The 27957-nt window shown below is 38.3% G+C and overlaps 1 protein-coding gene across 1 annotated transcript; it reads right to left on the reverse strand.

The window, feature by feature from the left end:
- Positions 1 to 1050: 1050 nt before the first annotated feature.
- On the reverse strand, positions 1051 to 27957 carry FKBP9 (FKBP prolyl isomerase 9). Its single transcript, XM_083379325.1, has 10 exons — positions 27100 to 27957; positions 25782 to 25927; positions 21559 to 21748; positions 20159 to 20304; positions 18918 to 19107; positions 13909 to 14054; positions 12210 to 12396; positions 7117 to 7262; positions 4354 to 4517; positions 1051 to 2922 (listed from the first exon to the last, which is right to left on the reverse strand). The coding sequence occupies exons 1-10, from the start codon at positions 27384 to 27386 to the stop codon at positions 2743 to 2745; spliced, it is 1782 nt and encodes a 593-aa protein (XP_083235451.1). The 5' UTR covers positions 27387 to 27957; the 3' UTR covers positions 1051 to 2742.

Raw genomic sequence — 27957 nt, forward strand, 5'->3', positions numbered from 1 at the left:
AGTGCTTTGGAGAGCTCTGGGGCATGATTATATTACCAGTCCTCAATATCTTAGACCAGTGCTTCTGTCCCCTAGCCATCTTAAATATGTGGACTTCAACCTCTCCAGCCAGCATTTGGGAGTTAAAGTCCATATATGTTAAGGTTAGTTGAGAAGCATTGTGTTACAGCAGTGGCACTTTTTCCCAAGTGGCTGTATATAACCACTTAATGATACAAAAGAAACAAATGTTTTAGATAGTTGCATGCAAGTCTTAAATTCATTCACTTATGCCCTCTATGTTTTTCAGATTGAACAACATAATGGACAGTCCTAAATAATTAGAAGCTGTTTATACAATAATTTAAGAGATTTTTCTTCAGCTGTTTCCCTGTGGAAATGATCTGATGTCATACAATGTATCCCAATAACATCTAATTATATACAGGAAACCAAAATACAAAAATTAATTATCAATTATTTGCCTCTTCCCACTCATACATAAATAAAGCATCTTATCCAGTGTCCTTGTCAGCATTTTATTTAATGATACCAGAATGTATTACATTTGACAGAACGTGGTATTAGTGTTAATAGCATAGAACACCCATGCAATTGTACTTGTTATAAAACTATTTCAAAAGGAGTGCTGTAAAATGAGCCTCTTTCTACAATTATGGGTCCCATTATCCTGTGGAACATACTTAACACATTTTCTACTAGTGTCATGGTAGTGGCCTTATGTTCTTTCCTTCTTTAGTAATTTTTTGTCCTAATTTGTTTACTATTTGACTTAATATATTTTATTGACAAAGCTTGAACTGAAATTCACTTCAAAATACTTTTGAAGAGTTAGATCAGACATGTCAAACTCGCAATTTCATGTGACATCGTGCAACGTATCAGGACAGTTTTGCCATTGCCGGCAATGGGATGGGTGCAGCTTCTGGATGACACGTCCAGCCTGTGGGCTGGAAGTTTGACATCCCTGAGTTAGATGGATTGACCATATTAAGTTACCCAGGTGTAATCAACAACTTTATGCACATTTTAATAATTCATTTTTATTTCTTTTTCCTAAATTATATAAAACACACATTTTTAACTATCCAATGAAAAACTGAACCATTGATCAACAGCTTCATACAGTAGAAGCATGATTTATGCAACATTTATTGCATGGGTCATTCTTTGCAGTGGAAAAACGGAGCTTCATTGACATCCATCCTATTTTCACTAGATTTGTTGAGTTTATGTGCAAGGTTTTTTTATTTCTCTACTGCTGATAGCAGAGAAAGACTCTCAAAGCAGTTGCTAATATAGTCATGATCTAAGCAGTAGTGTTAGTAACCTTATTTTAATTATTACTGTGGAGGTGGCAATGCAAGCAGAATGGGAATACTTCCAGAAAGCTATGGCTGGGTGCAAAACAAGCTAAGGCTACAGGCTGCCTATATCCAATTTAAAATGGTAATAATTCATCATTTAGGAGGAAGGGAAGTAATTCATTACCAGAATAATTCAATCCTTAAGGAAGCATAAGATTCTAATGCCAATGCACCAAATACTGATTTTAAAAATGTACAGATTTCCAAATAATTTATCTTCATTTTTTTCAGGATCTATTCCCATTAACTATTATAGTATGGTACACCACCAAAAAGTAACAATCCAGGGCAAAAGTCAAGGCTTTAATTAAAGTTTGTACCTTGTATCAAATCTTCAAAAATGTGGGTTGAACTGTGGAATCTTTGATGGTCTCTGAGCTTGTTTGCTTGTGGACATTCCATTACCCAACTAGATAACATCATTAGTGTTAGTGTGTAGAGGAAGGGTTTTTGCTCCTGTTTATATACTGTCACTTACCCTGTATCTCCAGTAACACTGGCAGGGCAAGCTACTACATATAACCGAAGAAAACAGCCCCCCCCAACATTACTAACCTTACCTAGTTGGATAATGAAATATCTGCAAGCAACAAAGTTTAAAGAGCAGCAAGGACTCCATTGTCCTACTTTCTGTGTAAAGAGACAGGAGGGAGTCACAGACAATTTTGCATGTACATTTTTTCTTCTGGCCTTAGTAAATGGCCTGATGATCTACTTGTTCCCCATTTCAACTAGAAATCACAATGGCTAATCTAAAAAAGATGTAAGACAGTACAATAAGAAAATTGGCAAGCATAAGTATTGCAAGCAAAAGTGTGCCAAAAATGCCATGAAGTCAAAGAAACATTTACCACAGTGTAGAAAATGTCCTGAACAAATAAAAAGCATTTGCAGAAACCTAATAGGACAAGAAATTGATGAAGCCCCATTAACTCAGATAACATGATCTCAGGTTTTTCCACAGTTTTGTTTCTGAATTAATGTTCAAGGTTAGGCCATTTTTTTTCACTTCAAATCATGCAGCCCATTATAAATATTGGAAAAATACACAAATATAAATCATATTAATTTTCATAATCATATGAAAATGTTAGTTTTCCAGAAAATTCACATCTCTGAAAAAAGCTGAATATGTCAATAGGGTGGGTTGTATATTTTTAAAAAAATCATTACAATGGTTTTAAGGCACCTTGCATTTTTAATATAAATGACATAACAAAAAAATCTTAATTTTACACCCTATTGTATTTTAATTAACACAAAGACATGTTCATTTCCACATCCTTTTTAAGTATGCACAGGGTTTTCAAATCATTTCTACGGTATATACACAATAACAGCAGTTTGGCTCATAAAATTTTTAAAACCAACTAAGTTACAGTTCATCATGTCCCTGTGGCTCCTGGTCTTTCAGTTTGAATTCTTCAGAAGTAATCTTGCCATCTCCATTTCGGTCCTGATTGTTGAACATATTTTTCACAATTGTTTCAGAATTGTAACCAGGGGCTAGCTTTCCTTTGCCAGAGTTGACTTGGTCATGGATATATTTATTGAACTATAATTTAAAAGATGAATAAGAAATAAAATGAGTTTTGGTACTGTAATTTAAAAGCTGCATATATCAGTGCATTTCCATACTTCTGCATTTAGTACACAATAATAATGCTGATTTACAGCTGGAGTTACCATGTTGATCTGACTCAATGAAATTAACATAAGTTAGTCATTATTGAGCCTGCATCTAACCCTGTTTGATGGGCATGTGTGTCATCAAAGTGGTCTAAGTTGCAAAAGCTTTTGTGTTGATCGTCTTTTGAGGTTTTTTATAGCCCAAAGCCACATTATGCAGAATTGATTTTACTCAAGTCTTTTTGAATCATGCTCATTGTATGACTGATTTCTCATCTTTGAAAAGAAGCTTTGTCTTTCCAATTTCAATTGCAAAATTTGTATGCAACTTTCTAATTGACAAATTTGCTTACTTCCAGTAGCAATTTTGTTGGCATTTTATTAGCATATTAAAATCTTTAAAACTGACATGAGAAAAATTCCCTCAATCCTAGTCAAGCTCATCAGGCTCCATTTGACAACATCTTTTTTCATGCCCTTTGCAAGAAATATTTTCCCCACTTTTGATGTTAACCAGCAGCATTATAAGCGCCGCTTATAAAAATAGATTTAAGGTAAGGCACAGTGTTCTATCTAGTACACACAGTAGTCCAGGTTAAAAAAAATCCTTTCTGGTTTTTTCCTGACTTTTGGTGAGTGAATATAATTACTCACAATATGGAAGAATGGCATTAACAGTATTGATCAGATTTCTCATACCATTGCAAAATTGACACTGAAAAAATTCACTACCCTGACTTTTCTTCTTTACTGAATTACAGTATAGATAAACTGTGCCAGGCTTAGTTCAAAGAATTAAGTTAAAAACTCATGGGAATGTTATTTTTTTCTAATATATCAGTATGAATCGGAGTTTTCACAAATTGCAACCTCACAGAGAAAACAGCAACCAAAATAATAAATTGGAATGGGAAGTGAAAATTACTGCCTCACAATGAAACCCAGATTTCAGAACTAATACAAAAGTAAGCAAACTCATCCCACCCCTTAACTAATAAGGTTTTTTATTTTTTTACCCCCCAAACAAATTATTTTAGTATTGTATAAAAAGGTATGGTTCTGCCATTTTATGCAATTTATCAATTAAAATTTAATAAATTTAATAATTTATTTTTGCCTAGCTATACACAAGATGGTTAATTTTATTCATGAAAAGATAGTCATTTATCATGTCTAGGGCATATAACATAAGGTAATACATTATTCTGTACTAATACTATAAAATAAAATTTACATTGTGGTTTGAGAAGTAGATAAAAGAACCACTGCAGAACATGGTGTATCTAAGAATTTCTTGCTATCCATCAAAGAAAACCCTTATAAACCAGATTTTCTCCCCTCCAAAATAGCTTCTTACTTCTTCTAGAAGAATTTCTCCATTGTTATCCTTGTCTATTTCTTCAAAGAGGTTTGGCGATACTTCATCATGCCACACAAACATATAGCCCTCTGGTAAGCCAGATACTAAATCAAGCAGCTCAATGTCAAACAGTAACACAGCACTTCCAGGCACTTCTCCTTCTGCCACATTAAATGACAAAAACCAAATCTTAATATTTGCTTTTTGGAATGTTTTGTTTTGCTCTATATTTTCAGTGGCAGTAGGCAGTTTTCCAGCTAAGTAGCCACATGTTAACATTTTTAAAAATGTCCTGCAGAGGGCACGACAAGTAATTTAGTGGTATCACTAGGAAGCAGATCTGAAAATGATCTATTCTGCGATTTCATAGATAACGAACATGAAAAATAAGTTTCCCAAAGACTTCATGAAAGTGAAATGATCAGGGATAATGGTATGGGTGCCGCTAACCCTCATGTAGAGGGTTGGGAGGGGGGACAGAAATTCACCCCTAGCAGGATAAGCAAGTTATGCTATAGATCAGGGCTTTTCAACCAGTGATACCCATACCACCAGTGGTACTTTAGCACCTGGCAGGTAGTATGGGACCCCTAGCCAAGTGTAGCAGGGGAGAGAACCAGCTAAAGTGGCGCTGCACAGACCCAGAGGAGATCACCTGGAGCTGCAGAGCTTGGCAGAAGCCCCAGGAGGGGTGCGCATGGCGACATGGTAATTGGAGCTTCTGGCGCACTCGGAAGAGAGGGCGGACAGAAGTATAAAAGGGGCAGGTTTCAGTGAGAGAGAAAGAGCGAGAAGACGCTTTTCTATCCAAAGCAGTGAGGAGAGACAGAGCAAGTGGCCTGTTTTTGGAGGAAGGGCGCATGAGCGAGCGGTGTATTTAGCGACCAGAGTGTTTTCGGGGGAAGGGCGCATGAATGAGCAGCCTGTTTAGAGAGTGGGATGTTTTCGGGGGAAGGGCATGTGAGTGAGTGGCCTGTATTGGGAACAGCATGTTTTTTGGGGAAGGGCAAGCAAGCGAGTGGCCTATTTTGGGGATAAAGGTGAGCAAGTGAGCTGGGCAGGAGCCCCCGGATCGGTACACACAGCTACAGCTGATCAGCGCTTCTGCTGAGCCCCCCAGAAACACCAATCAGCTGGACCCCAGTGCTGATCTTGGTGTTTCTGCTGAGCCCTGACAGCCATGCAGAATCGCCGATCAGCTGTCAAGGCTCAGCAGAAGTGCCAGGATTAAGGAAGGAAGGAAGGAAGGAAGGAAGGAAGGAAGGAAGGAAGGAAGGAAGGAAGGAAGGAAGGAAGGAAGGAGGGAGAGGGGAATGAGGAGGGAAAAAGGGGAAGAAAGGAAGGAAGGAAGGAAGGAAGGAAGGAAGGAAGGAAGGAAGGAAGGAAGGAAAGAAGGAAAGAAAAAATGTGTATGAGGAGGGAGGCACGGAAAAAGGAAACCCCTCCCCCCACGGTAATCACAATGCTAATGCGGCACTCAATGAAATTGAGGTTTTTTTTATTACATTTATATCCCGCCCTTCTCCGAAGACTCAGGGCGGCTTACAAGCTTAGCAGTAGCCTTCATTCTATGTATATGCCTGCTTGTTAGGGCTTTTACACACACCCAAAGCGGTATTATTACAAAGTCAGCTTAATTGCCCCCAACAATCTGGGTCCTCATTTTACCTACCTCGGAAGGATGGAAGGCTGAGTCAACCTTGAGCCTGGTGGGATGCGAACCTGCACTAATTGCAGGCAGCTGGTGTTACTTAAGGAGGCATTAGCCCTCTGCTCCACCAAGGCTCCACCAAGGAGTTTGACACCCGATATAAAAGGTTAAGTGAATCTGGTTTCCTCATTGACTTTGCTTGTCAAAAGGTTGCAAAAGGGGATCACATGACCTTGACACACTGCAACCATCATAAATATGAATTAGTTGCCAAGCATCCGAATGTAAATCACATGACTCTGGGAATGCTGAAATGGTCATAAGTGTGAAAAATGGTCATGTCACTTTTTTCAGTGCCGTTGTAACTTTGAATAGTCACTAAGCAAACTGTTGTAAGTCAAGGACTACCTGTACTTTTATCACTTTTTTTCCTTTTTTTGGTCAAGTTTTGACACCTTGCTAGGCAATTGGTGGTACTTGGATATTGCCATATCCTAAAAGTGGTACAATGGGTGAAAAAGTGGGAAAGCCCTGCTATAGATACTATTTCAGCAAAGAATGATAGAATGCAAAAATTAGATCCATTGAGTCAATAATGGATGCTGTCATTATTTTCCTTCTAGAAAATACTAAAGTATGTGATTATTTTTAGGCTTAATTTTTAATGCAAAGTCATTTGTTCACTGACAATACTTATTTCACTGCTTTATTACAAGAGACTATGTAGCTCAACATTCTAAGAGGTTCATCACATAACAGGCATAAGACAATTCTACATGTGGACAATATAATTTCTATGCTAATTTTTGTTAAATTGAAGTTCAAGTCTTATTTAATCAATGAGACTTCTCTTTAAAATTATTTGTTATACAGTTCAAAATAATTTGGTTATATCATTCATTCATTTAAATTTATTCCATTGAGAGCAGAAGATAAGAAAAAGGGAATGAATCATAGTGGAACTGCCTATGGATCTTTAAGTACAAAGTGCATGTAGAAGAGACTGCACCACCTCAGGTGAACTCAGAAGAAATTTGGATCAACTCATATTAATTTCTTTACTTTAGTACACTTCAGTATTTAAAGATCTTTGAAAGTTATATACTCACCAACTCCAGCTTCTCCATAACCAAAGTGAGGGGGAATAACAATTCTTCTTTTTTCTCCCACACACATATCTCTTAGACCTATATCCATCCCCAGTACAACTTGTCCAGAACCTAGAACTATATTATATGTTTTCCCAAGGCTAAACCTGAAAAAGAAAATTTTGATTCATAAAAATAATGAGCAATTCATAAAATTTTCTCGCATCCTATTTACATGCAATGAACTATATTACTGATAGTCTGTTTCGAAGAAATCCATTGTAAAATGAATTATATAGAAATCTAACGATCTAAGAGTTTACAAGTCTTCAGGTATCCTTAACATTTAGGGGCTAATATTTGGATTGAAATGGAGAATCTATCTATTCATACAATGTGAAACCACAAAACTATTGCAAAACTCCATTTTACAATAATATTCTATCCCATCTCCTAAGCATGTTTTTTACTATTCCTACTGTACTTTATCTTAGCATGCTGGCACAGAACAATATGTAGCACTGGACTGCAACTATCATTTTCATCTCCTAAGAAAACTCATGGGAAAAGCTGAAGCCCAGTCATTTTTGAAAATAAAAAAATGGAAATATTTTGCTTTGTAGCATGTCAGCTTCTCATTTTTGTTTAGCATTGAACATATTATATTACATATTATTCTGCCACCTCTTAGGTGGTAGAATAGGCCAGGCCATGAGTGGGAGGCTGGCATGCACGTGCAGGGCACCCCATAGGCTTCTCTTAGTGGAGTTGTGCATGCACGCGTGCCCCCCACCACTCACATGGCGCAGTTCCCTTCTCCCCCCCCCAGCCGGGCCGCCAAGCCACAAGGTTGGGGACCACTGGCTTACAACATTAGGCAACACAGTATCAACAATAGAAACCTTTGGCTTCCGGTTCCAGTTTTCGGCACAGCCAGACGTGTGAGGGAATGCTCCCCACGTCGTCTAGATTTCTTCATTGGGGGACCTCTGTAAAGGGGTCGAAAGTTGCCCTGGAGGGGTCACGAGCAGGGGAGATGTCTCTCCAGGTGGCGGTAGAAGGGCGGTGGCCCTCCTGTCGGCTTGGAGCAACTCTCCGAACCAACGAAGAAAGGATCGGCCACTCCCATAGCCCATCATTTCAGCTATTTTCTGCCGAAGCCAAAATTACAACAAAGCACTTGAAAACTGGGTGAGATTTGTCTTCTTCCTTTCTTAATTGTCTACTTTTTCCTGCCAAAAGCTCCTTGAATTTGCTTCTCCCAGCAAGGACAGAGGGAAGGGAGCTTTTTTTTCCCCCACCTTCCTTAAGGGCAGCCTTTGATCACGCCGGGAGAAAAAAGAAAACCTCGAACAGAATAATACTTTTTAATTCAACTTACTTCCTTTCTATTTTTGGCAACCCAAAACTCCTATCCTTACAGAAACTGGCTATTCTGTCTATTTGATTTTTTTAAAAAAGGAGAAAAGAACTACTTAAAAGTTACTTAAAAGTACTCAAAACTGATAAATTTACTCTGTCTGAAAAAGATTTTAAGTATGCTGGGGACATCTTGTGGCCTTTTTGGCAAATAAACCTGTTTATTTTCGAACTGCCCTTTACATTATCAGCTAAAGATAAAAACCTGAAACAGCTGGAGGTGAACTCAAGGCTTGTGGAGGTGAATATTTACTGACTTTTGTTTAAAAATTAGCCTCCACTAAGGACTATTTACCACTACTTCAAAATGGAGACTGATCATCCACAAACCTCGCTTAACTATAAGGTCATATTAGAAACAATCCATAAAGTTTCTGAGATGTTTATCTCCAGGCTGGAAAATTTAGGTGCCAACTCCAATTTACAAGCTGTAACCTAGACTTCAACTAAAGAATTTACAACTCAGAATATAACAAAACTGGAACAAATTACTACTGAGACACAGGAACACAAGGTACAACAAGATATTGAAACTAAGAACCGACAACTCTAAAAGTACAAGGAACTATCATTATGGCAAATAACCTTAAGGACCAACAACAAACCATGGGAAAACTTAATACTCAGCTTTTGACTCCATCAAAAGAGCCTATAACTTTAGAAGTATACTATGTGAAAGATAGTGATGCTAACATAGAGGACGTGGAAGATCAACAAAGACAGTTTCCTGAAAGCCTGGATAGCCAAACATTAATTACAAAATTGGATAAGACTCTTTACTTAAAGCAGATGAACCCAGACAGAAGAGGAATCCAGACCGAACTGAAGATAAAGTTCTTACCGTAGATCAAATACAGAGACTAGAACTAACAGGGCAACAACACAATGATTACAAATGGTTTGGTTTTTGTGGATCACTAATGGCTAGATGGCTTCCTTTGATTCAAATAATATGTATTGGAGCGAAGGGAGACCTATCTGGCAATTCAAAGGCCTTGGTCTGGAAACCCGATTGGCAAAAAAAGAAAGCCAGAGTTAAATTTTAAAGTGAGTTCTTAGAGAACCATTAAAGGTTATCCTTTTAGTAATCAGTGATCTATCAGGATCTAAAATAGAAAATGTTTATGAGATAGAACTAGAATGTGTTTATGTATCTATTAGGCTTATTTTAGACATTATAATTTGTGCACTGACATAATGGAAATTTGGCTTATAGATCCCATGTTTCATATTAAAAGATGTTTGATTATTCTATTTAAGAATTAAGAATTAGCTAAAATTTAAAACAGAATCTGGTTGTGTATAAATAGTTGTAGATTGATAATCATAGGCTGTGGTCCTAAACGTGTGATGTATTAGAATGTGAAACAGACAATGTTTATTAGGTAGAACATAGCTACTCAGCCATTGTGTACATGTTAGAAGCTATAGTTTTTGCTGTAATGAAATAAGGGAAATTTGGGTTGTGAATATTATTTGGGATGTTAAAGGCTAAATTTGAATAATATAATTAAAATCAAAATTAGGTAAAATTTAATAACAGGACATAGATATATCTCAATGAAATTGAATTGACAAATTTTTTAACTGACCATGCTATTTCTAGAAATTTATTAGTTTAAACTGGTTGTATGAAATGTTAAGGGAAATTGAGAAGGATGTTTTGATAATGTAACCTGAATTATGTACTGAAAACTCTGTTACTGAACCTCTGATTACCCAATCACCATGATGCTTTCTAAATATGTAGATTTTAACTGAAAAATCAATAAAACTTGTTTTTAAAAAAACCAATAGAAACCTTCAAGTATCTGGGTTCTATAATCCCACAGGACCTGAAATGGACACCTAACATTACAACCATTATTTAAAAAGCACCATTTCCTGCGCCAACTCAGGAAGCTCAGACTGCTGATAATATTCTACAGAGGAATTATCGAGTCTGTCATTTTTATTTCTATAAACTGTCTGGTTTAGCACAGCAACCAATCAGGACAAATACAGAGTTCAACAGAGTTAGGTCTGAAGAAAAAACTATTGAACTAGCCTGCCTCCCACTGAGGATCTGTATACTGTATGAGTCAGAAAGAATGCCGAGAAAATATCTATAGACCCCCCTCACATCTTGGACGTAAATTGTTTGAACTCATTCCCTTAGGATGCCACTATAAGGCACTGCATGCCAAAACGAGACCCAAAGACAATTTTTCCCCATACCATCACTCTGCTAAACACATATTTCCCATATTCTTATGCCTAAAGATATCTAAACATGTACTATGGCTATATTGCTATTATCAGTCTCATTTTTCTTATTACTTTTGTCATGCCTCTGTCTGAGCCAGAATCTGCTGAGGAAAATGAACTGGGACAGGACCCTATGGAGGTAGAGGGAGAGGTGTCTGTGGCTTCAGAGGAATGTGGGGAAGAGCAGGCCGAGGCAGGCCAGGGCCCTTCAGGATTAGAACAGGAGAGGCAGAGTTCAGGCGATGAGCAAGAGCCACCCCCACCTGATCCTAGAGCACGGAGAGTGGAAAGGAGGGAACAATGCAGGCAGGCTCAATTACTTAGGAGAAGAGTGTCCCGCCCTTCTCCACAAGGAACACCTGGAGATTGAGATTTAAGGAGACGCTGTGGGGAGGGGCATTTGTCAGAAACAAATGCTGAATCCTTGGAATGTTGTGTATTGTTGCTATCTCTCGTTCTGTGACTTCTGTTTGGAAACCTGGAAACTGACTATTGGACTGACTGACCACATTGCTTGAATGTTTAAAGACCTCGGACTGTATTTTGGATTCTCTCTTTTGAAACCTGCTCAGGCAAGCTTGGATTTAAACAGACTTGTTAAGTTTATGTTTTCTTCCTCGTTATCTCTATGGCCTTGAGTACTTTCTTATGCTAATCAAACTTATTTGAACCTACTTTCAGCCAGAGTCAGCTGAAGGGATGTATGTTGTTCTTTTGTTGGAGGCTTGCCAGCAAATGTGGGGACATTTGGGGAAAATTTGGAGCAATAAAAGAACTCTCTGAATTGCCAGCTGACTGCATTGCCTCTGTGCTGTGCCCTGGGTCATCACACTTTCTCCTATGGGTGTCCTATGATTTATCACTTTGTCATTAGTATCTAATGATTTATCACTTTGTTGTTTGTATGTATTCCTTGTGTATCCAATCACATTTGGCCAATAAAGAATATTCTGTTCTGTTCTGTTCTATATTAGCTGAAGTAGTGAAAGCCAGCTGATATGAAGCAAAGAATTTGAAGGCAGCATGATACCACTGGGCATCCTTAGTGGTTAAGGCACCAGGCTAGAAAGCTGGAGAACATAAGTTCTAGTCCTGCCTTAGCCATGAAAGCCAGCTGGGGAAGCTAGGGCCAATCATTCTCTTAGCCCAATTCACCCAAAGGTTGCTGATGTGAGGAAAATAGGAGGAAGGAGGTTGTTAGTTTTCTTTGTTGCCTTATTTGTAAAACCAACAAAAGTAGGGCCTGGAGATAGAAAAACAACTTCCATTGTTTTGTTTTGTTTTCATAATTTATAGACCTTTTGTCTGCATGTAGGACATCACACACTTCTTTCAGTTATATTAAAGAATGCAAACAGCTAATAAAAAATGGGATCATGTCTTGAGCCACATCTTTTTTTAAAATTTTCATTCCTGCAGAATTATTTATAGCCAGATGATATACTTACGTTGAGTCTAATAAAGTGCCATCTAGGAGAGAAGCATTGTAATGATACTTCAAGTAATCGCCTTTCTTGCTTAGCACTGAACAGTTAGTAGGTTTGTAATAGGCTGTAACAGCAACCGAATCTGAAGGGTTGTGAAAATCTATCACATGAACTTCAAATACCAACACAGCAGATCCTGGAATGTTTCCTACAATAATAAGCAAGCGCAGAGTAATAGGCTGTTCACCTTTCTTCTCTTATTCATTTTACACCTTGTAAATAACAAAATCATCTATTGAAAATTTATACTGTGAAAATAAAGGTGTGATCAAAGCATCTGCAAATGTTATCCTGAATTATGCTAAAGTTTGTGCCATTTTGTTCTTTTCCAACTGCAAAAAATCTATGTACTTCCAACAATCATTATATTTGGGGAGATTACCATGGTTACCCATTTTGGAAGTGTGAATGTACTGAAGAAAAATAAGCAAGCTTAGAAACCTAATGAAATTGTATTTTTTTAATTGGGTGAATTTGCAGCTAAAAATTAGTGAAAGTGTTTAGCTTTCATTGAATTGACTTGGGAGGCCGGTGTGTGGTGTAGTTGATTCACATGGTGTGGTAGGATGGAGGGTTTGTTGTCACTGTGTGTTGGGGGGAGAGAGCACAGGGGGGGAGGCTCAGCTAATCTCAATGTACACATATTGTACTTTGACAATAAAGGTTTATTGAGGAAAAATCACTTGGAGTGAGTTTGGGTTGTGTCTGCATTTTCAACAGAAAGTATGGATTCTCACTCATTGTCTCAAGAGGCAACCAGATTTTTTTTTCTTTGAAGATATTTCGCTTCTCATCCAAGAAGCTCCTTCAGTTCTGACTGGATGGTGGGGAATGGAAGGATTTATATTCCTTGCAGACAGCTGGTCACTTGCATTCTTTTAGAGTCTTTGAGGCGACTTGGAAGTTTATCTGTGCAATCTGAGTGATGCAAACGGGTGTGAAGCCTTCTTGGAACTGCTGAAAGACTTCACACACCCAATGCTCATCCAGTCATTGGTATTAAAAGTATTGGTATGCAAAGATCCCAACGTGTCTTCCCTTTTCTGTTTTTCCCAATTGAGAAAAACATCACCTCTTTTGCATGTCTAATATAGGTTCTTTTATATTAATATAATGATTTTATCCAATCATTCCAAAGATGTAAAAAGCTCCTTTTATGTCTGGCTAATGTTAAGTGACAAAGCATAGTAACAGGATTGTTTCCAGATAACTTGAAAAAGGCATCCATTATCTCCAAAGGTAGAACTATTGTAAGCTTCAGCAAAACCTAAAAAAAAAAGATTTGCCTAGGGAGCTCACTAACTGTGGTAACTATCACTAAACATTTGTGTGGGGGGGGAAATGTGTTACTAATTCTTTCAATTACATATCTATTTCTGGATATGTTGTAGGTAGGAGAAAATGTTCTTCAAATAAGTACTATCAAATAAGCCATGATTCACTGATAACATCTACTGATCCCTATTCTACCATTTGTCATAGCGGAATTTACTATGAATTTGGTACAAATCTCACATTGAGTGTAAAAGTCAGGTGCATTGACTTTATCACTCTTGATCCTGGAACACATGCTTAAATCTATATACTACATATACTAAAATAGTAATTGAGCTGCAGGACATTAGTATTTAAGAAAGCACCTGAAATAAAACTTACTCACCTCTTCCCTCTTCTCCATATCCAAGATGAGGTGGTATTATTATTCTCCTTTTCTCTCCAACACATGCTCCAAGCAAACCTTCATCTATCCCAGCAATCACATAACCTTTGCCAATGTAGGTATCATAGGTTCGATTTCGGGAATAACTACAGAAGATACATTGCTTTACTGCAGTTACTATCAATTGTACCACATTTACAATTTACTGAGTATGATGGCAACTACAGAAAAAATGTAGACGTAATCTATATATAATTTAATGTATGTATACGAATGGAGAGAGAGAGAGATTCATTCCATGTACACACTACCATCATCCCATCTGTTAAACTAGAAAAGCTAATGGAGCATTTGCTTCTAAAATAGTTTTACTAGGATAACCTCAAGTCAGGAGAATATTGAATAGTGATAGGTTGCAGCCACAATACAGCAAGCTAAAAAAATCCTTGATTTTCAAAGCCTTAAGTGTATGCTATTATCCTCTAGGGTCTTTTTGCCACAGTTGTTAAGCAAATCTTTGTAGCTATTAAGTGAATCACACGATCATTAAGCAAATTCTGTTTCCCCCAATGGCTTTGCTTGTGGGAAGCCAGCAGAGGAGGACACAAATCATATGACACCAGGATACTGCAACTATTGTTTAGTACATGCTGGTTGCCAAGTGAACAAATTTTGATCACGACTGTGGGGATGGTGTGATGGTCATAACTGTGAGGACGAATTATAAGTAACTTTTTTTTCTCGGTGCTGTTGTAACTTCAAATAGTCACTAAATGAATGGTTGTAAGTTAAGGACTACCAGTATAAGAATTAAAAAGAGGACTTCCAGAGTTTCTCAAGTTTACTGAAAAAGCTAGGAAGCCATTAAAAAGAATTTCAGTAATTGCTGAATATGAAATGTAAGCTCTAGTCTATTTAAAGAGAAATCAAGATTCGATTTCAATCTTTTGCCCAAGCACAATGGACTAGATGCACCCTTCTTTTGGGTGGAAAACTTGGTTTCTATCTGATTAATGTATAGTTAATTGATGTGTAACTAATTCTCACAAGTATCTGTGATGTCTCCCTGTTGTTTAATACAGCACTGTATACAGAATGTAGTAGTATTACATGTGTGTTAGTTAGGAATATAAATGTACATATTTGTATGCACATCTGACATAACATTAGCTGAAAATCAAACTGATTTGTAAAATGTTTGATACAATTTTTTGAAGAAACATGGAACAGAGAACTAATGTATGAAAGTTAGTTGTCTTTGATAGAAAAAAAGAAATTGCAAGCAGAGAAAATAGCTGTGTGCAAGAGAGTAATTCTGCTCATATGGAAGTAAGAGTTGATGTATGAAGAGTATAATATGGGGCCCAGTGACTCAGCAGTTAAAGATGCTGACCTTGTCAGCTGGAAAACTGACAACCCAGGTTCAAGACCCAAGTGCCAAGGGTGAGCTCTTGTTACTTGCCCCAGCTCCAGTCCACCTAACTATTTGAAAGCATGTAAATGTGAGTAGATAAATAGGTACTACTTTGGTGGGAAGGAGACAGTGTTCCATGCCCCTTGGTGTACAGTCAGGCTGGCCAATGACCATAGAAACATCTTTGGACAACGTTGGCTCCTTGGCTAGGAAACGAGAATGAGCGCACACAACAGTGCAGGTTCGAGTCCCACCAGGCTCAAGGTTGACTCAGCCTTCCATCCTTCCGAGGTAGGTAAAATGAGGACCCAGATTGTTGGGGGCAATAAGCTGACTTTGTAATAATGCCGCTTGGGGGGGGGGGGGGGCGAAAGCCCTAATAAGCAGGCATATACATAGAATGAAGGCTATTGCTAAGCACATTGATTTGTGCTTAGATTGTAAGCCACCCTAAGTCTTCGGAGAAGGGCGGGATATAAATGGGATTAAATAAATAAATAAATAAATAAATAAATAAATAAATAAATAAATAAATAAATAAACAAACAAACAAACAAACAAACAAACACCCTCTTAGTCAGGCATGACTAAACAGAGGAAATTTTTACCTTTCATAACATGGAGTACAGTAAGACTACAGTAGAAATAGAGAGGTATTTAAAAGTTCACGGTACAAGGGGAGACAAGCACAAGAATAAAGGAATCCTGATAAATATGAACAGAATTCAAGTTAGTGACCAATATATAGAACAGCGGTCCCCAACCTTTCTGGTTCCGCAGACCAGCAGCAGCAGTGATTATGGGGGGAGGGGATGGTTTCATGTGTGCACCCACCACTTGCACAAATGGAGTTTTGCACACTCATCTACCACTTGTGCGGTCTGGTTCCCAACAGGCCATGGACCAGGACCAGGCTAAGAACCAGAGGTTGGGAACCCCTGATATAGAGGACACATATAGTAAGGAGAAAAAATTATTTGATCTCCTGCTGATTTTGTACCTCTGTGATTGCCAACAAGGGTTTTGCCACCAAGAACTAAGTCATGTTTTGAGAAGGGGTCAAATACTTATTTCATTCATTAAAATGCAAATCAATTTGTAACTTTTTTGTTTTTCTGAATTTTGTTGTTGTTGTTATTCTGTCTCTCACTGTTAAAATAAACCTACCATTAAAATTATAAGACTGATCATTTCTTTGTCAGTGGGCGAATGTACAAAATCAGCAGGGAATCAAATAATTTTTACCCTCACTGTATGAGCATAGGGTGTGTGTGTGTGTGTGTGTGTGTGTGTGTATTTGTGTTTGTGTAGGAAATGACAAAGATGGATATTGGTACATGTTCAAGAGTGGAATTACCATTAGCCACCTTCTCTACATGAATGATATCAAGCTATATGCAAAGAATGAACATGGCATCAACTTGCTGATCCACTTGACATAAACCTAGAGTGAGGACACTGGGATAGCATTCAGAATAGTTGGGAGTGTAGCTGGATGGTAATCAAGAGAGGAAAAATAATTAGGACTGATAGGGAGGAAATACCAGGAGATAGTAGACATACAGACCAGTTTCAAGTACTTTGGTATCCCACAGTCACATGGAAACCATCACGAGGAGGCAAGGAAGACACCAACATACAAATATCATCAAAAGATCAGATAAATCTTGAAGAGCCAGTTCATTGGTAAGGACAAGATCCACATGATCAATAACTATACCTGCCAGTCATCAGATAATTGGCAGGTACAATAAATGGGCCAAAATAGAATAGGGAAGTTGCCTGTGTAAAGACCGAAAAGCTCATCACAATGTACAGAGGATTCCATCCAAAGTCCAACACCCAGAAACAATACATCAGATGGAAAGAGGGCAGTCAGGGTTTGGTGAGTGTCAGAGTCACACTCATGGATGAAACTCATAGCATCCAGCAGTATATCAATATGGCACCCAAATATGAGCTGCTGACAGAATGCCTGAGGTAACTGCAGATGTGGGAAGAAGATCAAGCAAAGGAAGTGCCATGGCAAGACAAGACCCTGCATGAAATGTATTTCGACAGATAACTAGGTGGAAAACTCTGGGAAATCCTATAAGTGGCTGGAAAGGGCTGGACTAAAAGACAGCACTGAGGCACTGATCACAGCAGCACAAAAACAGGCACTAAGCACCAGATCCACAGAAGCAGAACCCTAGGTGCAGATTATGTAAAGAAACCTTAGAAACAATTCACATGTAATGAAAAGATGTAAGATGTAGACATGAACAGCATACACTGAGTGGAATAACTAAGTAGATGGCATTGTGTACAGTAACATCTGTACAAATATGGGCTAAATCCTCCTAAATCTAGATGGGAGATCCCACAGAAGGCTGTGGAAAATAAGAAGTCTAAGAGCCTATAGGATTTCCAGAGCCAGCCAGAGAGGCAAGCATTGGCTAATCAACCAAACATTGTGATATTAGACAAAGACAACAAAAAAACAGTGGTTGTGCCAAGTGACATCAGGAGGAAGAAATATGAGAAACTGGAGAAGCTTGAAAAGTACCAGGACCTGAAAGAGGAACCAGAGAGGATGTGCAAAATTAAGGCCAGAATGGTCCCAGTGATAGTAGGAGCACTTTGGAGCTGTGTTTTCTAGGCTGGGTGGCTCCAACAAATCCTGGGTAGAACATCAGGGCTCTCTGTCCAAAAGAGAAAAGAATACGGTGCTAGGAACAGCTAAGATACTGTGCAGAACCCTCAAGCTCCCTGGCCTCTGGTAGAAGACCCAAAACACAGATCACCTGTAAGGGTGAGAAGGCAGTTGATGATAGATAGATAGATAGATAGATAGATAGATAGATAGATAGATAGATAGATAGATAGATAGATAGATGATAGATAGAGGCAGGCAGGAAGGAAGGCAGGAAGGCAGGCAGGCAGGCAGGCAGACAAGCAGATACAGACAGACAGAAAGACACGACAGACTGCTTTTAGTTAATTTAACATACTTTAATATAATGAAACCTAAATTGCTTTCTATTTTTGCTTCACACATATTTTGATAGGCTTTACCTACTTGCATTGCAATGGAACATAACTCAGTATGGCCTTTGGATTAAGAAAATGAGTGTCCTGACACTTCTTTTACATTATACATCACACATATTTTGTTCACTCATTAATTCAGCAAATAGAAAATGCAAAATTTTATATGCTAAAATTATTCTAATAATTAATGAACCATTTACTTATAAAATTGCATGAACTTCAAATGCTGATATTACTAGATGTGTACATTTAATATTTTACAGGTTGTGCTTATGGCTTTATTAAAGGAATAAAATTAAGGGGAAAAAGTTGCTCCCATCAAAGTATCTGGGTGAAATTCTTAGTTTATTTTATTGGTATATTTGTTTATTTCTTGGAGAAAATCCATCTATATGATTGCTAAGATTGATACCAACTTGATGCTCATAATCAAACTTACTTATTAATTACTAACATATTTATACCCAGAAATGTAAAATGCTTTCTAACAAAGCTGGAAAAAGTAGCCAAGGACTGCTAAAAATATATACAGAGTAGATTTTATGCTTAATTAATTAATTACCTGGAATCAAACAATGTTCCATCAAGAAGGGTACCATTATAGTGATACCTGAGGAAATCCCCAATTTGGGTTTGACGTTCACAGGACTTTGGCACATATAGTTTATCTACATTAACCCTGTCTTTAGGATTGTGTAGATCTAGAAGAGCTACATCAAAGACAAGAGAAGCTTGACCAGGTATTTCTTTCCCTGTAAACAAAGTATACAGAAAATAAAAAAGCACTGAATTTTTGAACAACATTTGCAAACATTTGGTATGCTTCTTTTGGTATCAGTTTGAGGCTATCTGCATTATGTTCACTATTGGAAGGAATAAAGCTGGTATATATCCAGTTTTGATCTCCTATATGTTGTGGAACCTTTAGAACTTATTCTGCTGTTTTCAATGATTAAAATATTCTTGAGTAGATAAAGGCTTTGCTAACCTACATGAAAACCCCCAAATGAAATGGAGTAGCCCATCTCTGTTTCAATTTCTTGGAGATAGGATATCCAAGTTTAAAGAATGTCACATTTATTTATATTTATTATTTAAAGGTAATAATATAATTAGGCTACTTAGTCTTCCTGTTTCTGTGGTATCAATTTCATTTTAAATTAAAAATCTGGTTTTGTTGGAACATATTCAATTCACACGCAGATAAATCTGATTTCTGATAAAATAATGGGTGGGTCAGCTTCTGGAGTCTGCTGTGTTTTGTTTTTTTACCCCCTTCTTCCTCCCCTTCCCTGCAACAAGGAAAAACAATGTTATTCCTTAAAAATAGATAAACAAAAATAAGATGTTTATTAAATTTCATGAATTACTTCAACACCATGAGCAATATTAGAGAAAGAATCATGTTAAAATACTACAAATCATATAACTGAGGAGGAGGAGGAGGAGAAGAAATTTTAGATGCTCCTCTACTGAGTTAGATATTCTTTCAATGGATTTTGCATATTTTAATTTTAATATTTAGTTTTTAATATTAATTTTTATATATGTACTATATATGATTGGTTTTACTTATGCATTATTTTTATGGAGTTTTGTATGCCACCCAGAGAATCTTTGGTCAGATGGGCAGCCACATAAATTAATAAAATTAACAACACATAAAATGTATGCTATTCAATTATAACAATTATTTGTATTAGAACACTTTAGAATGTCCATTAGGAATGAGTAAACTTTCAGGTTAGTCAAAATACAGTAAAAATCCTGCTGATTTCTCTGTAAAATAGCAAAATAATTTACCATCTCCATCTTCTCCATATGCCAAGAAAGGTGGTACTGTGATTATGCGCTTTTCTCCTACACACATTCCAAGAAGACCTTTGTCCATTCCAGGGATTAACCACCCAATTCCTACATAGGTGTCATATGTTCGCATTCTATTGTGACTGAAGATATAAATAAATTCCAGTGAATTCCACATCATTTTAATTCAGAAAGAAACAAAACAAGAGGATTAAATATAACAAAATAAGAGGATGTGGATTTGACTTATTCTCAATACACACATACATATGCACGCTCGCGCATATACACACACACATTTTATATTCACTACAGTTATCCATGGCAAAGAAACACCTGTCTTCATCAGGAGTCTTGGGAAATATTGTTAAATATAATGTGCCTGATAGGTCAGATCAAGGACACAGCATTTTAGTATATTATGTAAAGTGGTGCATTGGGAACTCTGACAAATCTGGGTAGAAGAGCACATTCAATTTTGCTCCCAGCTGATATTTAATGTGTGCTATAATTCAGAAGACTACACAGAGCATTGACAAGTAGCCATTAAAGGTCCAACCAAGTGTCATGGATGGCAGAAAAGTCAATACATCATGAAAAAGAGTGTCATGGATGGTAGAGAAGTCAATATTTTTAATTATGCACTTAATAAATAATAAAGATGTGCCATGCTTTAGATCTTAAGGCAGAAAGATGCATCAGACTATGTGGAGGTACCAATGTACCAGTTTCCAAATGCTTAAAGTCACTATAACTTTGTCCAGATTCATATAACAGCCCTCCATAGCTGCAGTGTGAAATCTAGAAATACACATTTGGTTTCAGGAGTTGCAAACGTGTTATGTATATGTATCTTTCCATCATCAAATAACAACCTCTGAAGTTTTCATAAATTCTTCCTTTTATCAGTCCTTTATAGTATTTACTTATTGTTAGTAGTAGACATTTGTGAGGGGGGGGGGGAAAGACAAACAATAGAAAAAGGAGACAAAAAAAGCCTGAGGGAATAAACTATAAGCATCACCAAACCAAATAAGACTACATTTGATAATGAGGGGTTATCAATATTCCAACATTTTGATCTATATTATTTTAAAACTGTAGATCACTGTTAAAATTTAAGTAATACATAAATATCATCAGCAAGAATCAATAAATATATTATATAAATAAATATTACATAAATCAATGTAAGATGTAGAATTAATTTCTATCCAAGCAGTGCAAATGTTAAACCTATTTAACAGATCACTAAAAATTAAAACATTAATTTTATTCTAGTAGAAATTTACAAAACCAAATGGTTTCCAAGTTGGATTTAACAATGAATTTGACTGGATGACATTCAATGTTTATATCCCCCAACACACGAAAAAGACAAAATATTTTATTGATACCTTGAATCAAATAGTGTTCCATCTAAAAATGTTCCATTATAATGGTATCGTACAAAATCAGACACCTGAATCGTCCTTGTACAATTTTCTGGCTTGTAATATGTTTGAATTTCAACTTTGTCTTCAGAATTCCAAACATCAACCAGAAGGACATCAAAATTCAGAACTGAATTTGCAGGAATTACACTGGCTGGGGATGCAAAGGATATTAAAAAGGAATTAAATCAAATTTTTCACCAGCCACCAGTATTTTTTTTAAAAAAAATAAATAAATCTTTTTCTGATTATTGTATCCAACATCTTGTACCACCAATACAATGAAATACAGAGAATGCTAAGTCTTTTTTTAGATTTATGCACAATACAACAAATATATCAGTTATCATATTTTAACAAAGGATAAACATAATACAATGTCATTTCTGGAAAATTACAATAAATTACAGTAACCTAACATTTTTAATAATCTGACATCCATCCATTAGGCCAGACATGTCAAACACAAGGCCCACAAGCCAAATCTGCCCAGCCATGTGATTATATCTGGCCCACGAAGCTGCCCTGAAAACAGCAAAGGACCAGCCCACGGCATCTTGGCCCGGCCCAGGCCGACCAGGTGCTGATCTGCAACCTGGGACCAGCCATCAAAGCCAGGACGTGCTCAGCCTTAGATCCACAGGGCAGCCCTGAAACCAGCGAGAGGCTGTCCCCCGCCCCGCCCCCTAGGCATGCGTGCAGGAGGTGGTGAGCAGGCGAAGTCCAGAGACCCTGCTGATCATCTTGTCCTGCAGGCTGACTTCACCCAAGATGCCAGCACTCGGCGCCTCTTGTGCGCACACCCAGGGGGTGGAGCAGAGGTGGCGGGGCGGCTCCTCACTGGTTCCAGGGCTGCCCCATGGATCTAAGGCTGAGCACATTCTTGCTTTGATGGACACTACCAGATTGTAGAACAGCCCCGCCACACAAACTCCAACCAGCACCTCCATGGCCCTAGCCTGATAGCCACGAGGCTTCCCTTCCATGACTGGTCCTGTCCTCCGGCATGGGATAGCAATGGCCGGTGGCATGGCTACCGGCAGCGCTGGCAATCTCTACCCTTCCTGTTGTTCTTTCCTGAGTGCAGAGGAAGGAAAGAGATGAAAATGTGAAGCAGGGAAGGAAGGAAGGAGATGGAAATGAGGAGGGAGGCAGGGAAGGAAGGAAGGAAGGAAGGAAGGAAGGAAGGAAGGAAGGAAGGAAGGAAGGAAGGAAGGAAGGAAGGAAGGAAGATTATAATGAGAGGGAGGGGGTCTGAGGGAAATCCTGCCCTAACACTTGGCCACAAGCAGTCCTGCTGCCCTTTTGCCATCACCTTGTTCCCTCCTCCTGACCTCTCCCGGTGGTCTCCCATGCTACCACTGAGGATGCTTTGGATACAAAGCCAGGTATCCTCATATGGAGAGGGAGTGGGCCTCCCTCTGACTTGCGCACTTTGCCCTCCTACACACACGAGCAACTTGGCCAAGGAGAGCAAGCCAATCAGCAGCAGCCATGAGGAGGAGGTAATCGCAGCCGGGCACACCCTTGGGGAAGGATGGACTGGGTAGTCGCCCTCCACTGCCCAGGACTCTGGGAAGCCTGCATCTCTGGGGGTCCTCCGCATGGCCTGAGAGGGACAGCAAGGCTCCTCTGGTGGACAAGGGTATGGTGCTCCTCCTGGTCTTGGCTTCTTCCGCTGGAGACAATGGATCAATCCCCAGCCCCAACTGGGCCATCCCCTGGCCATGCCCACCCCAGTCCCCCAAGGTCAACCACAACCCTGATAGGGCCCTCAATGCAATCGAGTTTGACACTCCTACATTAGGCTAATGCAATGAATTATTTTTTAAGAGGTCAAGAGATCAATTCTAACTATGACTATATTAACACAACACAATCTACACAACTTACAAAATTAATACTAATGTTTCTTAAAATGTGGTTCTAGGACCCCTGGGGGTTCCCCAAGACCATCTCAAAGGTTTGCATAATCAAAATATTTGCTAACATATGTTAAAAATAATACAATATTAAAATTCCCATCAAGCAATCATGAGAATCAGTAGCAAAAGTCAATACATCAATTTTAATTTTTAGCATGGCAAATACCAATAAATATAATACATATAAACAAAATCTCTTTGGGTGGGTTCACCACAAATTTTTATAGCAGGAAGAAACACTATACTAAGACATCAATCACAGACTACACAGACTACAAAAGTTGGCTATCACAAGGTTCTATAAAACAGGAAAACCATACAGTGAGTTAGAATGGGAAAAAAAACCAAACTATAAGTCAGAAATGGACAGAAACTATTTTAGTCCATTTTCGCAGTGGGCTGCTATTCTTTATAGAATTTATTTTTACATTTCCTGCTGATGGACAGCAATATAAAACACTGCCATATACGCTCAAACCAAACATACTTTGAGAAATTATAGGATACATATTAACAGTCCTGGAAAAAATTAGTACAAGCCTACCTTTTTATTCCATTTGTTTGTTTAATGTATTAATAACAGTATACATGTACTATTTATATGTTAGATTTAGATACTTAAAACTTTTATAAACTTTATTCTCAAGATCTTAAAACATTATCATTCATGTAAGCAATGAAGAAAGAAAACATTTACCGGTAGCTGTACAGTTTTTATTTCCAATATTTTCAACAAAACTAAAGCTTCTAACCTGAAAGATACAGGTAGTCCTCAACTTACAACAGTTTGTTTAGTAAGTGTTTAAAGTTACAATGACACTGAAAAAAGTGATTTATGACCGTTTTCACACTTATAACTGTTGCAGCATCCCCATGGTCACAAGATCAAAATTCGGCAATTGACTCATACTTATTATTCAGAGACATGTGATCACTTTTTATGACTTTCTGATAAGCAAAGTCAATGGAGAAGCCAGATTCACTTAACAACTGTACTACTAACTCAACAAGTGCAATGATTCACATAAAAACTGTGGCAAAAAAGGTTGTAAAATGGGACAAAATTCAGTTAACAACTTTCCTGCTTAGCAACAGAAATTTTGGACTCAATTATGGTCATAAGTCAAAGACTACCTGTACTTCCAGATTTGGGTTAGTTCTTGAGTGCAGATTTAACAAATCAAACTCTCCACCAATGCCATCACAACAAAGATAAAATTATGAAAGGCTGTTTTTCAAACCATGCAAGATATTAAAAGAAATGACTCTTAGATCAGTGAAGTTTTAATTTAGTGACTTTTTTTCAAAGTCATGTGACCATGACTATCTGATTGAAGCTCCACTTTTTTCTTAGATGCATTGCATGCATGACCTTCATTAAAGAGACATTTTTCAGCCACATATCATTTCTGACCTGTTCCCTGTGGACCCGCCTGGTGAGTTATAGCAGAAATGATTAAAAGATGGAACAAGAACATACGGTAATCAGCAGCCCAAAGTAATAATGATACGTGTCACCCATTTTAATTTCAAAAAAACCTCCATCTAAACTAAAAAATAAGTGTAATGTTTAAACACAAACGGCTAGTGTCTGCTTTGGCCTACTATCGTGGCAGTGAATATGGCTGCTGCGTCTTACTCTAATCTATTATAACAACTTTCAGCCACTGGCTTCTTCAGATGTCTTCAGTTTGCAACTCAGAATTCCTTTACCATGCTGGTAAGAAGGTAAAGGCAAACTATTTTTACCATGGTGCAAACTATTTTTACATTAAAGAACAGCACATTAAGAAATATTGTGCATTATTTGCACAAATATAGCAAAAGTACTTCCTTTTATTCTTAAAGAGATCGAGATGTTCACAAAGTCCTTTCAATGACCTTAGAAAGGAAGTGAAGGAGACAGAGAAAATGTTGAAGAATGAAAACTTAAATATCTTCTTTCAAAAATTTAAACCAGTAAGGCATCATAGCATGATCAACATCAATAAGACTCTCTAGGCTATTTAAATATTATATGTATGCTTTTGAACATAAGACAAGAAGGAACTAGGCAGAATCATTAGTTCAATCCTTGATCTTCAGAGTTTGGAAATTGAATATGCTGTCATATTCAAAGCTATAGATATATGAGATGCAATGGTCAGCAATAAATCCATAACCCACAGGTTAATTTTTAAAACCTCACATTTTAACTAGTTTAATAAATCTGCCTTGACTCATTATATTTCAGCATCAAAAAGTACAGAAAACTGTACTTACATACTCCTTCATTTCCATATCCAAGATGGGGTGGAATCCTTACAAATCGCCTTTCATTTACACACATACCAAGCAGAGCCTTCTCCATCCCAGCAATAAGCTGATTTTTCCCCACAAAAACATTGAATGTAGAGCCCCTGTCATAGCTAGAAGAAAGTGAATTGTTAGGTCAGTTAAATAAACATTCAAATATTGCATTTCACTGACATAGTTTAATTTTTATTTCCATTCAGCCAATTTATGATTTAAGAGTAGGTGCTTTGTACACATTTCTCTTGATAGTTGCTTTTAATTTTTTTTAATATGAACTTAAAGGCTTTGTAAGAAGTTGATACACTACAAAGCATAGTATTATCTCCAGCATTATTTTTTTGTCCAAGAGTGTCACTGGGTTCCATCTAAATCCCATGCATATTCTTGGAAAACTTTTTGTTTCCTCTTTCGTTTTTGTTCTTTCTCACTGTAAAATAGTAAAGACACTATTAAGCATTCTTATATATCTCATAGATTCCAATGAACAGCCTAATAACAAACGCATAATCTGATGCTTACAACATCGAACAAACATATAATTTATATAACAGATAAATTATAAAGATAAATCACTGTCCTTCAGAATACTCAGTGGAATACAATCCATATTAGATCCATTCCAAAAAGAAGTTTAGATCACATGCTCACACCCCAAATCCAGCTGAAGCAAAACCTCCATCATTTTCCCTGGAGGAAGCAGCTGCAGCATGATGTCTATAGAAGTTCTCAGTCACCCAAGTTAATAAAACATCCTGGTTGACCCAAAAGGTGCATTTTTCCAACTTCTTTGATTTTCCTTGAAGACATTTCACTCAAGAAGCTTCTTCAATTTAAGCTTCCTAGTGAGAAATTAACTCTCAGGTGGTTCAACTACCCTCAGAGGATTAACAACTGGCTGACTGCAAAGAGAATAAATCCTTTCATTCCCCACCAGTTAGTCTGAACAGAACATAAGAAGTGAAACATCCTCAAGAAAAATCAAGAAAGTCCAGCTGCCATTTGAAAAAGGCACCTTTTGAGATGCAGCCGCTGTCAGCCTTAACGCTTGCCACTACAATCTGCAGCACTTTCCCTGAAAGAGAATCTTGGAAATGGCTTCTCCGCTTCTACCGGCTTTTCCAGATCCCCGAGACTGATAACTTTAGCTCATCTTCCTGCAACCGGGCCCGTTAACTGGAGTTTCCTCTGGAGTCAAGTCATCCAGGGATCTGCCCTTATTTGCGCTCTACCTGGCCTCCCCTCGACACCCGCAGCGCCACGCCGGCGAAGGAAAGAGCGGGGCTACCTGGAATCGAATTTCTTGCCGTCGGACAAAGTACCGTGGTAATGGTAACGTACGAAGTCGCCGGAAAAAACAGTGCGCGGACATTTGCCCGGCACGTACTTGCGCTCGATCAACACGTCTTTTCCATCCCAGTGGCTCTCGCCAGCCGGCACCGGCGGAGCCTGGCATGCTACGCAACTAACTAGCAAGGCAAGGAGCAGGGGTGAGCAGCAGCGGTGTCGCCGCCTCTGGTTCGGCGGCATTCTCGGCATATCCATTACGAAAAGCGAACGCAACGAGGAGAACATTTAAGAGCAAGTTCGGTTGAAGTCCCGGCTTCCCCAAACTGCAAACGTGGAGAGGGGGATGGCGGGGGCGCGGGTGGAGAGGAAGAATTCCCAGCCCCTTCGCTGCTTAGCAAAGGGTGGAGCCAGGCCGCGGGAAGAGGGGCGCAGCCAAGTTTCCCTGGGATAGAAAAACAAGGCCCGACCACCAGCCAGTACCGCCTTCCTGCAAAAACGTTTAGTTTGGAGCGTAACTTTACGGTATTTGGTCTATGAGTCCTAGCCACAGACTTCGAAAGCAAAGCTGCCTTCAGTGAAAAGGCGGTTTAAACCTGAAGGGCGGGAGATCGACCCACCGCTAGGCTGTTTCTCTCTATCTATACCCCCCACACACACACTTCCATTCCTCGCGTCGCTACGTGGCACCGCCTCATTCCTAGACCCGAGTGGCTAGCAAAGCTGGCGCGTTGGTACCGCATGGAGCACGTTCCCTCCTCGTTGGATTGCGCGCCCCACTATAAGAGGAGCCTCAGGAAACCAAGGGAGCAAATGGGAGGTAGTTAATTGTTTCCCCTCTTTAAAAAAACAAAAATAA

Source organism: Vipera ursinii (assembly GCF_947247035.1).
Source record: "Vipera ursinii genome assembly, chromosome: Z".
Lineage (NCBI taxonomy): Eukaryota > Metazoa > Chordata > Lepidosauria > Squamata > Viperidae > Vipera > Vipera ursinii.